We start from the raw sequence: 15052 nt of genomic DNA, 5'->3' as shown, positions 1-15052 counted from the left end.
TCCGTACCAACAGTACATCTAGAAAACTTACAGTGTGCGTACATATATTTTGTGACTCTAACCTATATTTACTGAACATGGATTTAGAAATTAGTGAAGTTTTCGAATCGTGATGTGGAAATGTTTGTATTAGTATAGGTACACTAAGTATACCAGTATTTACTAAGTATCGTGTTTTAAAAAGTGGTGATTTTTATTTTCGTTTACCTTAGTCTATTAAGGGGGAAAGAAAATGTATGTAAATGTACTTTTAAACTAATGTTAACTATTAACAATTATTAATAAACAAGTATTAACATGCAAGGTACCTAACTAAAAGGTAACATGTGTATGGTTAAGGCTCAACTGTTCCCAAATGAGTAGTTTTTTGCGCAAACAAATTGTCTTTTTGGTATTAATTGTGTACAAACAGGTAGCTAACGTATTTATGTTTTATTATTACGAATTAATATAAAAATTAAAAAAATCAATAAATATAATTATTTTTCTTACATTTTAAATCACTAATAATGAGTTGTAATATTTAATTTTACAAAATAGCATTGTATAGCCGAATTCTGTTTCTTAACTTCATAAATTCTCAAGTTTTGAATTTTAATATAACTCACTATCATAGTATATATATATATATATATCATAGTTTATATTGAAAAGTTGATAATATGATTTCAAGATAAATAACTACACTAAATTGCAACTATATTAATTTCAATATTGTACATTCAATTAAGCTTTATTGCTAGTATCTATCACTCATGCATCTTAGTTTTGATAAATAAATTAATTAACCCAGATTTGTACACACAGTCACACAGGTTATCAAATAATACAATCTGACTCAATAAATCGCAATCTCTTAAATTCTACAAATATGGTTATTTATGAACATGTATACGATTATTCAATGATTTTTATTTCGATGACAGGTAGGTGTTTTTTATTTAAAAGTTAAATTATCTTATAACAAATAAAAAAATATTAAAAATTTTTTCAAATATTAAGTTTTTGCCTTAACATAACAAGATTTGCGGTGTGTGCAAATATGTAATTATTTTATCATAATTTCTATTGATCGTTTAAAAAACACAGAGTAAACATGCCATCGGAAATTCAGGAAGATGAACCAACAAAATCAGTAGTGAAAAACGAATCGACTTTTGCCAAATCAAATTTGAAAGGAGATTGGCTGAATATTTTTATTTTATTTTTGCTTTACATAATGCAAGGCTTGCCTTTAGGCATAGTTAATGTTATACCAATACTTTTACAAAGCAAACGAAATGTAACTTACAATGAACAAGTAAATATATTTGACATTTAACTTTGAACATACGAAAGTTACTTAACCATAAAAAATGTTCCATGTTCATTTTAGACTTTGTTTAGTTTATCTGGATGGCCGTTTAGCTTGAAATTATTATGGGCACCTTTGGTAGATGCACTCTACATACATAAAATTGGAAGGCGTAAGTCTTGGCTTATTCCAGTTCAGTTTTTAATAGGTGTGTACATTTAACTTTTTTTACTACATAATAACAACTAAAAAATATAATACCCGGTCCTGTATTGTTTATTCACTAACTTTTCGTCTCATAAATCACTCTATAAGGATGTACTGAGTATACTTAATTGACTTAAGTTTATAAGCATCCCAATAATCGGTTGATTCCTACATGGCTAAAATAGTAAAATAAAAACAATAACTTTAATACGTATACAATTTTTAATTTAAATAGTGATTTGTGTTAAACAGGAATATGCTTTTTTTATTTGGCTGACAATATCAATGACTTGTTGCTAGAAGCGGAAAAACCAAATGTACTTAAATTAACGTCCGTGTTTCTCATATCTACTTTCTTGGTCGCAACACAAGATATAGTAGTTGATGGCTGGGCATTGACTTTGCTACAAAAGTTTGTATTATTGTTTTCGTTCATATATACTACAATACGAAATATCATGTACAAAAATGTTTGTATACATATATATATTTATGAATGTATGTGTTTTTATCGTGGTTCTATATAGAAACAATGTAGGTTATGCATCTACATGCGCTTTTGTGGGTCAATTCACCGGTATAATAATAAGTTCCGTGTCTTTGATTTTGTTAACCTCAGAAGATTTTAGCAATAAATATTTAAAGATATCACTTGATGTTGAAGGAATAGTGACCGTGAAAAGTAAGTCAGTAAAAAAACGAATTAACCCTCAATTAATTTAGTATTAAGATATAAATATTTCTGAGAAAACAATATGTTTATAAAATTAAAAAGATAAGATCACTTTTTAGTTTTTAGTAATCTAATTAGAATTAGTATTAATGGTATATTTAATAGTAACCAGAAATAATTGTTGATCCTTAAATCGTATGGAAAAATAGAATTAGAAAAATTTGAGGTCGAGAACAAATTTCATCAAATTTTCCAAAATTAGTACATTATTTTGTAGTTGAAAATTCTAAAACATTTTAGTATTTATACCAAGATTTGAATACTTAATGTAATGTTTCTTATAAGTTCTTCAACCTATAAAAATGTCTAACGGAAACCCAAATTCATTTTTATGAGTTTTTGAAGTACACATTTTTATGACTAATTACACTTTATTCGGTAAAATAACTATTTCTCTTCAAATGATAAGTTATTTTTCTGTAATTCATAAACAAATCCATAGAAACTTGACGTTTTCATGAAATTTATTTTATCATTTCCCGTACTTAGTATTATTTTAAAATATTTTGACGCTTTTTAAAAATTTTAAGGAATTTAAATATTTAAAAATGAATAATTATGTTAATTACCTATTATGTTATAATTTAAAAACATTATTCAAAGGAACTTTAAACGTTTAAATGAATTTTATTATTATGAATTTTACTATACACAGTGACATTGTTAATTTCTTTTAAGATATTATTATCTATTTATACTATTAATCCATTCACTCTGTTTTACGATATTTATAGAACGATGTAAACTAATTTAAAAGTTAATTACAATAATATAGTATGGTACAAATATATATTATTATAATAATTAAATACTAATAATAAAATAGGATAAATTTAATGTTTTTGGAAAAAATTATATCAACGTACTTTTATACTAAAATTAAAATAAACAAATTTTAACAGGTATAACCAACAGCATATAATACAACACTCTAAATGATATAGGCTAACAAACCGTTTACACTCAGAATCATTTTTCGTGTACACATATATAATGATATATCATTGAATTAAAAATGTAACACATTAATTTCAGTTACCCAGACGATACAAAATGTACAGCAGAGCGGTAACTTTTTGTATTTGTATATTAGTTTTTTTTTTTTAAATATTTAGTGTTTATTTATGTTAACATATTTTATCAGGAATTCAGAAGAAAAACTTATGATATGTTTATAAATTGTGATAAATTACATAAACTATGTACAGTCTTTTAAATATTTTAAATAATATATAAAAGCCAAAGGGTATATGACTATTTTATTCAAAACTGGTTTTTTACATATTATCATAATTCAACTTAAACAATATTTCAAATCTTACAAATATTATTTAATTATAAAATGTATATCATACACTTTGTTACAGATTTATTTCTTATATGTGGCGTTTTGTTTATGGTAATTACAACTTCAATTGCAATTTTCAAAAATGAAAAGGATACTAGATTAGAGGATGATCATATTAAGTTAAATACATTTCAAAACTATAAACTCTTGTGGGACATTTCAAACTTGCCCTGTATTAAAATATTGGCAATAGCAATGTTGACATCGTTTGTAAGTATGAATACAACCAAAGTAAAATTTAAATTTTCGCTATTTAATATTCGATTAAATAATTGGCATACGTTTTTTCTGCCAGAAATCAGTTCCCCGATTTATCCACGGCCCGTTTTCACCTAATACGAATAAAGTTCTATTCCCATTTTTACCCGAAATGTATTTTTGTTAATCGTCCTTATATAATGACGTCGTTTTGAGAGAGCGCTGCTAAATAAAATGTGTTCTTGTGTTAATTTATTACCCTATCCTCTGCTGTTAAAACTCGTTTTTCTATTCAGTATGTGTAACATATTATATGTATTACTAATATATTAAACTAATATACTCGTTCGCAGTAGTGGTATAACAACCACAACAACCAAGACTCGAAGGGGGGCCTATAATATGCTTTAATGTGATGGTTTTTTTACGCGAAAGAATCAAATCAATACTACGATCGCTTAAAATATTGAACACGGTAAATACCATTATAAAGTAAACAGGTATGACAGTAACAGACAAATATATGTTAATTTGTAAAAACATGACGTCCAGCATACCAGTTTCTCATCAGCTGAAATATAACTATAAACATTTTGAATTTCCCGCTTAAATTACTTAATAAATATTCTACCACAATAAACTATATTTTATCATGCATAATGCATATTATTATTTTAATATTGTACTTAAGCCTGTGTTGCGGCGTCAATAAATATGTAAACCTTAATAATTTTTTACCTCATTAGTTTCTACATTCCATTATTATAAAATGTTATAATATTGTTCCAAAATGCCAATTTGTGTTTATAAGAGATGTAAAAAATCATAATGTGTTCATCGCCGTAAGTTTTCGAAGAACTCAGAGCTTCGGGGAATTTAGCTTCAGCAAATCAAAAGAATATCTGATATCAAAAATATTAAAAATATATCGTACAAATTAAAGTATCACAGTGATGAATTACGATTAAACTTATTCACGTAATTATTTACAGACGTTATGTTCTCTTCATTTTGCTTTGCAATGCTTGGTTTGAAATGTCGTACGCACAAAAAGTGGGAGTCTCCGAGTCTAATCACCAATTTGTCTTAAAAAGTTAAAATCAAATGTAATGCCGGATTAATGTAGGCAATCTCGTTGATTCGATATTCATGGTTTTTGAATTAATATAAATTATAAACTTGGATTTGAGTATGTTGACATTCCATACATAAAAAGATAATAATTATAATTTAATATACCATAAAACAATGTTATGTACTAACTACTTATGTTGATTATGTAAAAATGTAGAAATGATAGTACAGGCGCAAACCGATTGCCATTTTATGCTTATCACAGAGTTGCTGACATACCTGTTTACTTTTCTATGGTAAATACTTTTTAAATTATTAAAAATAATAACGTGAGTTTGAAAATTTGAAAAGGTTAATGATTACATTATTTATATAGTTGTTCAACTAACCTCGTAGTTTTGAAGATTTCAATAACTTCGTCAAGGTAGTTTCTGTCTTATGATCACAGTCAAAAGGTTATATAAACGTTTTTGGAACAGGATATTTCAGATTTCTGAGTTTAACTTTTACTATACCTAATTTTTAAAATGATCTTTCACATGAAAATATCATCACAAGAATGTCCGTCAATGAATTTAAGCTTTAAAATTTAAATACATTACAAAATATAACTTCCCTGCTGATTCCGTCCACTTTTCACAATTTGCTTTATTAGTTCCTGATAAGTTGGTTGATTGTTTAAGTTGACAAATTCAATTTCCAAATTAGCAATATTTAAATCAAATACCGATAAAAGAAGAAAAATATCATCATTATTGGTTTCTAGTTTCAATAAATGACTCATACTTTCTATCGTCTTTTGTGTTTCTTAATTAAATCTTAAATTTAATCTAGATATCAATTGATCTTTTTTTACTAAATATAAAATATTGATTGGTCATATCTATTTCAGACAATAATTTTCTTTTTTTTTTTCATACAGATGTTTGGTGTTCTTGTAAATATTTTTAAAATCATTTCCGTCATTTGTCATAGATTCTAATGATTTTTTTAATGACCGAATAAGGTCAATCTCTGTTAATAAACTAATGTTTGATAGTTGTAAATCTATACTTATTCTATACTACGTGTAATATTAAATTCCAAATTGGATCTAGCATTTTCAAAATACCGTATGATAATATTATTATAATTACTAATTTAAAAATACATGGTCTGTAACATTCGCCACAGACATATTTTATCGTATAGACAGCAAAAATAACTACGATATAATATGATCTATGTGCAGTGTACAATGTGTACCTACATGAATAATATTTAACGATTATAAAGCTCCTTATAAGTTTGATAATTGATCATTTTAAATTAATTTCAAATATAAAAATAAATATGAGATTTTAATAAATCAAGACGCCTCATTCCCAAGTAGTTACAAGTACAACAAAACATACTATTTTCATTAATTTAATATAACTCATACTTATAAATTTCACTATAACTATTGGACATTAATACAATATTTATTGCTCATAGTTATTTATTAATATAATTTTACCAAACCTCCAAATTTAAAATCAATTTTTTTACGAAAATGGGAATTGAATCTATTTAATTTTTAATAAAATTTAAATTTAGCGGAAATTATTAATGTTATTTTGGTGGAAACAGGTATCGCCCAATTAAATATTCATGTTATTATATTAATTTACATAGGCACTTAATGTTAATGTTTAGATATAAATTATTATAACATTTTAATCAAATTTAATATAATACTAACAACCCATTATTATTTACGATTTTAATTATTAAAATCATGTTTTTTTAATCAAATTAATCTATTGTAATAATTATTGCGTTATAATTTTTTTTTTTTTTAAATCATCAAATCAGTATAATTTTAATTATATTAATTATATTAATTAAAATTGTATTGATTATTGAAGATTGGATTTGCACCAAATGATAGCGTGGTGCCTTTGAAACTCATAGATGCTGGTGTACCAAAAGACAATATTATGGTTATACAAACAGGAATAAACGTTTTAAAAATAATAATTATGCCAGTGATTGCAGTAAAATACACCGCGGGTCCAAAACCAATGAGCTTATACCTAAATGTGATACCCACAAGGTATCTATATAAATTTAAATATTAAATATATGTTAACCACATTCAAATATTATCTCAAAATGTAAACTCTAAACACGACGAATTTTAGAAAAATAAAAAATAATAATACAAAAACACAAAATTCCTAATTCTGAAATGTTTATTAACTTCTATATTTTTCTATAAACAAACATGATATTATGTCCCATAAAAACCAATAGGCAATATTTTGTTGAAATCTATAAACATAGGTAATATATTGTGTGTTTGTAATCTCAATCTCTATAAATAATAACACACTACATACGTCACACATAGAATTGTAACACAAAAATTACTATAAATTATATTATGCACAATATTTTAATTAATTCAGAGTTATTTATCCATATCATTAAAGTAAAAGAATACAAAAATACCTTCTTAACTAAGTACCGGCTTATTAAAATTATTATATATGTTTTATTTATTTTAGATTACTTTGGAACTTCACATTTGCTATACTAATTTATTATACGCCAGAACTAATAAAAAATAATGGTGTCGTAGATATTCCTATGTACTATTACGTGATATTTGTGTTTATACAATCAATAAATGATGTGAGTAACTTAGATTTAATTTATCATTAAAAATCTACATTAAATCTTCAGTAAATCTTCATTGATAAATTGGTATGGTAAAAAACTTTTTACAAAAAAGATAAAACGAAGTAAAAATTATTTTTTTATAGATCCTTCATAACATGATGACAACTGCTTTAGTAGCTTTTTATTGTCGGATAAGCGATCCTCGTTTTGGCGGTACTTACATAACATTATTGCATGGTTTTTCAAATATAGGAGGTGCATTCGCAAAATTTATTGCATATGGCTTGATTGATTTATTAACATTCAAGGAATGCTCATTTGACTCAACGAATAATTGTTCTACTTCAGATCTTCAAAATGTAAGCAACTATCCATAATCGATTTTGTAATTTACATTATTTATACGTAATTATTTGAACAAAAAACAATAGTGGTAAATAGTTAAAAAAATTTTGATTTTGTGCTTCATTATTTTATTGTTTAATGAAGGTATGTAAATCGAACGGAGGAGATTGTATCACAATAGTGAATGGCTATTACGTAGAATCAATTGTCTTTACCGTCTTTGAAATCATCTGGTATATAATTTTTAAGAATAAACTCAAACAATTACAAAATAAGAGTCCATCTCATTGGCTTGTTAAGATGAACACTCTAGAATCAAAAAACCACGAAAATTCTTACACATTGGAGGATGTAAAAACATAATCATTTAAAAAAAAAAATTACTTATATAGCAATTATAAGTATACGAAAAATAAATTTACATTGATGCAATATTTAAATGTTTTATGTATAAGAGTTTAAAATGATTTTTCTTCGCTATGCGTATATTATGTGAAACTTAAAAACATTTATCGACTTATTGTATTATATTTTACATTTGAATTATAATTAATGATAAAATATGAATATGTATATTGTATACCTAACAAATATTCCTCGATGAAGTACGCTTTGAATACTAAATGTACATATTTCACTATACCGTAAACCAAATAATACTATAATGGAATTCCATTTACTTAATCTCTGTGTATTGAATTTTTTTTCCTGGTTCAAAAAAAATGTAATATTTAAAATATATTGTTAAGAAAATTATACAATTTCGTGCGTATGGTCATATCTTTAATGTACTCCACATTAAAAATACGTAATTGCGTAATACCTACATTTCTATATAATAATCATGTGTATTTATTCTAAATAAAATATAAATGCTTGGTTTTATCTTGTTTATATCCTTTATTTATAATAAATAATAATGTTTATTTATAATTTATATTTATTTATCAATATTTTAAGTATTATAGTATAAGCTTTTGAATATTATTTTTCATTAAAATCACTGTTTTAATCTTAAAATGTAAAATAATTATGCTTGTATTTAAATATCTTATTTATAAATTTTAACACACGCCTTATATTAATATAAAAATAGATATAGACCTAGATTATATATTTCCCAATAAACTGAATTTTTAATTTAATACCCAATTACGTTATAGTAATATATCATAATCGAATAATAAAGTTATTTATATAAAAACTGTTTTACCGTCATTGAAAATATTTCTAAAATACAATTCTGATTATATGGGTCAGCAAATAGTGATTAGATTATAGCCAAATACTTTATTCATTTTTCATTAGTATGTCAACTGCACCGACCGATACAAATACGTTACCTGTTAGCCGTTTTTAAATAAATATGAATGACGACTATTAAACATGACTACATCAACAAAATATGGAAATAAAAACCACAAATATGCTGTGACAGACGTTTCGATTTCGGACAAACCAGATTTAAATGGAGATTGGTTGAACATTTTCATATTGTTATTGCTGTATACAATACAGGGGTTGCAATTGGGCCTAACTAGTGCTATACCGATAATTTTGCAAAGTAATAAAAATGTTTCTTACCAAGATCAGGTAAATCGAGTATATTGAATTTTTAATATTATTTTGCGATACTTAATACATTAATACTAACAAGTTGTGCTTTTTCGTAGGCTGTATTTAGTTTAGTGATGTGGCCATACTCTTTGAAACTTTTGTGGGCTCCTTTAGTGGACGCAGTCTACATAAAAAAGATAGGAAGGCGAAAGTCTTGGCTCGTACCAGTGCAATTTATTATGGGTATGTAAATTCGATTTTTTTAATAACGGAATACATTCCAACCAATATAGGTATTTTCTTATAGCTTTTTTCTCCTCGCATCTTTAACTAAACTATATCGATTTTATTTCGAACAGGATCGTTCTTCTTCTACATAGCCAATGACATCAATAACTTGTTGCCCGAAACCGGAAAACCGAACATAGGGAAACTAGTGTGCGTGTTTTTTATCGCTACCTTCTTGGTGGCCACGCAGGATATAGTTGTTGACGGTTGGGCACTCACGATGCTAAAAAAGTAGGTGTCGTTGTTTCCCAATTACGTCTGTATAAAACCCCTTCGCGTTTTAATCTGACCACCCAATGTACGTGTATACAGGAATAACGTGGGATACGCGTCCATGTGCAATACAACGGGTTTGGCAATCGGTTCGATGATAGGTTCTGTGTGGTTCACTCTGTTGACGTCTAAAGACTTTTGCAACAAATACGTGCGGACAACGCCTGATGCGGGAGGAATAGTTACCATGGAACGTGAGTCGTTAAAAGATCTAATAATCGATCGCTGAAACTTTTGATAATAAGTATTATGTAATCAAACATTATTTAGAAAACAACATGAATACTTGAAATAAAGAAATAGTTGAAAAATAATGAAATAGCCCTCACACTACACTCAGAATTTAAATGTTAATATTAAAGAAGATATTCCTATACATGATATACCATACATTTATGTTTGTTTTCGTGTCCTCGATGAACATGCAAAATGATTTTACTAATTTATATTTTTAATTACAAACACACTATGCTTACGATTATAATTGTATTTTTGGCATAAAATTCATATTATGGTAGCATTACACATTACATTCGCTATATTATGTACTTTAATAAATTGCACGCAAATATATTGTACTATTAATTAATTTATATAGAATTATTATACATTTGGGGCATTATATTTATGTCTATCACGACATTGATTGCTATATTCAAAAGAGAAAAGGATTGTTCATTAGAAGATGACCATTTAAAGCTCAACACTCTTCAAAACTATCGTCTACTGTGGGACATCTGCAAACTACCTAGTATACAAATATTTGCCATGGCGTTGTTGACGGTGAAGGTAAATTTTATAAATCAAATCATAGTTGAAATAAATATGTAGATAAATACTGTTTAAATAATGTAGATACAATCGTACAAATATTAATAATTTCTTACATTTAGATAGTCTAACTGTGTATACTTAATAGGCTTACATTTCTTCAAAAATAGCATAGTTAATTAACTATATAATATTTTCGAGCTCATATAAGTAGTTGTATGCTTCAATTGTTGATATACTCGTAATAACAATAGTATTCTTCAACACTATACCGAATATATTATATTATTTATGTATTTTATTTGTACATTTATAACGAAGTTATGAATATTACTTTGTCATTAGCAGAATGATGAAGTACATTGATTATGGACTTTTTATTAATTTAATTCCGTACATTTTTTTGTTCGTAAAAAGATTGGATTTGCTGCAACCGATAGTGTGTCGCCTTTAAAACTGATTGACGCAGGTGTATCAAAGGACGACATGATGATAATAAATACATCTATGTTCGTAGCGAAAATTATATTACCTCTCACTATTGCAAAACATACTTCTGGTCCAAAACCGATGAGTCTATACTTAAAAGCTACTTTGGTCAAGTAAATACATTTAATTATAATGTAATATATTAGTGCCATAATAACTTGCACATGAAATATTAACTGTTTCTGCATACTTACGTTTTCATTATTTTTTATTCTTAATACAATTATATTATTGTAGAATAGACAGACATAGTATTATAATACATAATTTGAATTATTATATTACTTTATTTGGACATTTTTTATAAATAAATCGACGTTATGTCAGCCTAATTCATTATAATATTAAGATTTAATTTAGTAGATTACTTTCAATAGCAGTCTTCAATTTTTAATATATGTTTTTATTTATAAAAAAAATACATCATATTAAAAATTATTTTTTCAATCAACCTTAAATATGTATAGTATACTTGTATGTACTTATATTTTTAATTGTATGTTTTTTTCAGATTACTTTGGAACATTGTATTTATTATGCTAATTTACTATACACCAAAATTGATAAAAGTGAATGGTATAATAAAAATTCCAACTTATTACTACGTGATATTAGTAATTATATTAACAATACAAGAAGTAAGTTAATTCTTACGTTTATCTTAAAAAGCAATAAAATTTGATTAAAAATATATTGTGGTGGACATTGAGCATTGTCCATTATTGTAAAAGTTAAAAATATTAATTATTTTTTTTTAATTAATATAAATTGGGTACTGTAATAAGCAGTGAGTTTAATGATTTATCTTTCCATAGTTCCATTTCATTATTTTTATGGAGTATTTTACATTTTATTTGATAAGAATGTCGAAAGTGGATCATTTTAGGGTTAAATATAGGTAATATTCTATATTCACATTTCATATGAAAGTACTATATAAATGTGTGTGTAGAAACTAATTTAATAGTGCGCGTGAAGTCTAATACCATATGATTAAAACTTCATAATCCAGTGTAACAATTTAAGTACCAAAAACTGGAAAATAATTTACCCAGTGCCGAAAGCCGAATTTTGAAAACATTTATGTATTTCTGGTTTGTTTTTCTAGGTTTTGTAATAAATTAATTTTCGATTTATTATAGGTACTTCTCATTTAGGGTTAATACCAAATTTTTATTATTTTTAAATAAGCTTACTGCAGTAGTGTTACTGAAAAAAAAAATTAATATTTTAAAAATATTTTCAAAAATTATAATTGAACCTAAAAGTATATACGAATAAATGAACAGCATTTAACTATTTCAATTCACAAAAAAATTTTTTTTTTTTAGATGCTAAATTGTACTATGTTTGTGGCTTTATAGCTTTTTACTCTCGAATAAGTGACCCTCGTTTTGGTGGTACTTACATGACATTATTGAATACTCTCTCAAACTTGGGAAATGCGTGGTCGACTTTCGCGGTACTTAGAGTGGTCGATTTGCTTACGTTCAGAGAATGTTCGTTTGATTCTAAGAATGATTGTTCTACACTTGATCTCCAAAACGTAAGTTATTCTCAATTTTTTCATGAATTAATAATTGCAATATTATTCTTCGGATTTACAGTATCAGAATATAATAAATAATATTTGTGCTCATTTAATAATTATTTAGACGTGTATGACAGAAGGAGGTGACTGTGTTGTGACAGTGAATGGATATTACATTGAAATGGTACTGTGTACTATACTCGGAATCTTGTGGTATGCTATTTTCAAAAATATTCTCAAAAATCTTCAAACAAAATGCCCATCTAAGTGGTTGGTGAACTATGTGAAACAACCAATTACAAAAAATAGCAAAAATGTATTTACCATTACTGTAACATAAAACATTTATATTGTCTATTGTATAAAAAAATAGTTATCTATTGTGAGTTTCTATTAGACAATCGTTCTATGTGTTCATTTAATATCTACTCAGTATACTATACCGTATTGCCGTCACTAGGTACTTATAATATTTCAATAGAGTTCTGAGCTTTTTTGAAAGAGTGAATATACATTTTTGATTTTCCACAAATCCCGTTATAACAAAAAAAATATGTTAATTCTTGCATTTACTTGCCGGTACTATTTAACTATAATAATATTTTTTAAATACTAAAATATTTTAATATTACTTTTTTTTACATATTATATTATTAAATTTAAATAAAATTAAAATTAAAAACCATCTCCCTTCCTTCTAATATATATTTTTAGTATTATTATTTAATTAATTTTATTATTATTTTTATTCATTAGACGATCTTTTAAGAGAATGTAATTATATAATTATTATTAAGTACTAATATAAATCTTAAAAACTTTTAATATCCAATATTTCGTGATAAATCTGATATTCAATTATTAGTCATATTGAGTTGTCAAATTATCGATAAACAGTATAGATCGTCTTTTATTGTTATTTTATTATATAAGATAATTTATTATTACAATATTTGTCATTCACACTGAATCCGCTGTATTATAATATAAGTAATAACTATATTATAATAATATCATTATTGTATAATGCTGTTGCGTAATGATAATTTATTTTTAAATAATGACTGTACATCTTTTTATTGTTATTCTTTTATTTTCTTACACATGACTTAAATGTAATCGGTTATTTAATTCCAAATCGGTATTTCGATTTTTCTTTTTAAAATAGAGACATTATAATTTATGTTTGTAAGATATTTGAATGACGTCAACGGAAAAAAATGAATAGTACCTAATATTGACAGTTTTAACATTACAATATTATTATCGGATTATTCATAATTCATATCACGTCGTTAATTTGTGATACATATTGTATATGATATATTATATAGGTGCTGTATAGTGTATACGTTTGTATGTACACAATGTGACATTTGGTTTTACAATGGAAATGGAGATGGAAACAAATTGTACAATCACTACTGTGTTAAAAAAAAATGTATTTAGTTTCGAGAAGAAAAACAAGATTTGTTAATACTTAAAAGTAATAGGCGTTCGAGAAGGTGGTCTTGTAAGCTGGGGAAATTACTGTTCTTTTCGTATTTTTCGGACCAGTATCTTTCGCAATTTTGAGGGTAGCTTTTGGTATGCTGCGGTCAACGCGGGGGTAGTTATAAGAGTAGCTAGTATAAGCAAAATATGCGTAATGCGTACGAGTATGTGGCCGAGGCCGTGCAGAGTAAGTCAAAATCAGTGTAGAAAAAATAAATCAACCATCGACGTATTACGTTTAAGGTATTTTTTTTAGCGATTCGGTTCAAATTTACAGATGAAACTTTTGTACAAGATTAGAATCAAAATCTATATATAGATTATATATAACCTAACGTAATATACTTCCTAGTTGGGGCAGAAGCAATGAAATTTTTCGGCGCAACGGCGTCACAACCACGGCAATAAATATCTATCGAGGTCATAAAGTGTTAATGACCGATTTTTATAATGATTATATAATTATGTATTATAATATAGCTTTATATTTTTATACCACGAGTGATTTCGTTAAATTTCTATAACGCGACGTGACATTTCCGTTGTCTGTGATAATTAATTTGACGTAATAGTAAAGTTATAAAATAACTGTAGTCTATTATCACTTTAAACCGCATATAAATCGATATAATGAAATGGACTGTAACGTTTATTACATCTTATAGGTATATACATATTATACATTAATACGCACTATAAAATTGACTACCATATAAAAATAGACACTCGAAACTTTTAAATTTCGTCCAAATTATTATTTATTATTAAAATGGCACTACGCGATACTGCGATAGTAAGTTCGAC

General features: G+C 26.0%; 2 protein-coding genes across 5 annotated transcripts; both read left to right on the top strand.

The window, feature by feature from the left end:
- Positions 1 to 30: 30 nt before the first annotated feature.
- LOC132918238 (acetyl-coenzyme A transporter 1-like) lies at positions 31 to 8729 on the top strand. Of its 4 annotated transcripts, none has more exons than XM_060979367.1 (10): positions 31 to 138; positions 1090 to 1300; positions 1376 to 1502; positions 1754 to 1913; positions 2029 to 2183; positions 3602 to 3792; positions 6744 to 6931; positions 7386 to 7512; positions 7644 to 7859; positions 7990 to 8729. In XM_060979367.1, the coding sequence occupies exons 2-10, from the start codon at positions 1097 to 1099 to the stop codon at positions 8206 to 8208; spliced, it is 1587 nt and encodes a 528-aa protein (XP_060835350.1). In that variant the 5' UTR covers positions 31 to 138; positions 1090 to 1096; the 3' UTR covers positions 8209 to 8729. The 4 variants fall into 4 exon arrangements, with proteins under 4 accessions (XP_060835350.1, XP_060835352.1, XP_060835353.1 ...); XM_060979369.1 differs by having other exon boundaries at positions 35 to 122; XM_060979370.1 differs by lacking the exon at positions 31 to 138 and adding an exon at positions 169 to 234.
- Positions 8730 to 9134: 405 nt separating this feature from the next.
- LOC132917837 (acetyl-coenzyme A transporter 1-like) lies at positions 9135 to 13937 on the top strand. Its single transcript, XM_060978778.1, is given in 10 exon segments — positions 9135 to 9438; positions 9519 to 9645; positions 9762 to 9921; positions 10003 to 10157; positions 10562 to 10752; positions 11152 to 11336; positions 11735 to 11861; positions 12555 to 12582; positions 12585 to 12769; positions 12879 to 13937. Coding segments are annotated over 10 exon segments (1581 nt in total). The 5' UTR covers positions 9135 to 9231; the 3' UTR covers positions 13095 to 13937.
- The last annotated feature ends 1115 nt before the right edge of the window (positions 13938 to 15052 follow it).

The sequence above is a fragment of the Rhopalosiphum padi genome, chromosome 1 (assembly GCF_020882245.1).
Source record: "Rhopalosiphum padi isolate XX-2018 chromosome 1, ASM2088224v1, whole genome shotgun sequence".
Taxonomy (NCBI): Eukaryota; Metazoa; Arthropoda; class Insecta; order Hemiptera; family Aphididae; genus Rhopalosiphum; species Rhopalosiphum padi.
This window is presented reverse-complemented; position numbering and strand designations above follow the sequence as displayed.

Coding starts and splice junctions, on each gene's coding strand:
- LOC132918238 (XM_060979367.1), top strand. CDS start 1,097: ATGCCATCGGAAATTCAGGAAGATGAACCAACAAAATCAGTAGTGAAA. Junction 1,301..1,375: donor ATGTAACTTACAATGAACAA/GTAAATATATTT, acceptor TGTTCATTTTAG/ACTTTGTTTAGTTTATCTGG. Junction 7,513..7,643: donor TTATACAATCAATAAATGAT/GTGAGTAACTTA, acceptor ATTTTTTTATAG/ATCCTTCATAACATGATGAC.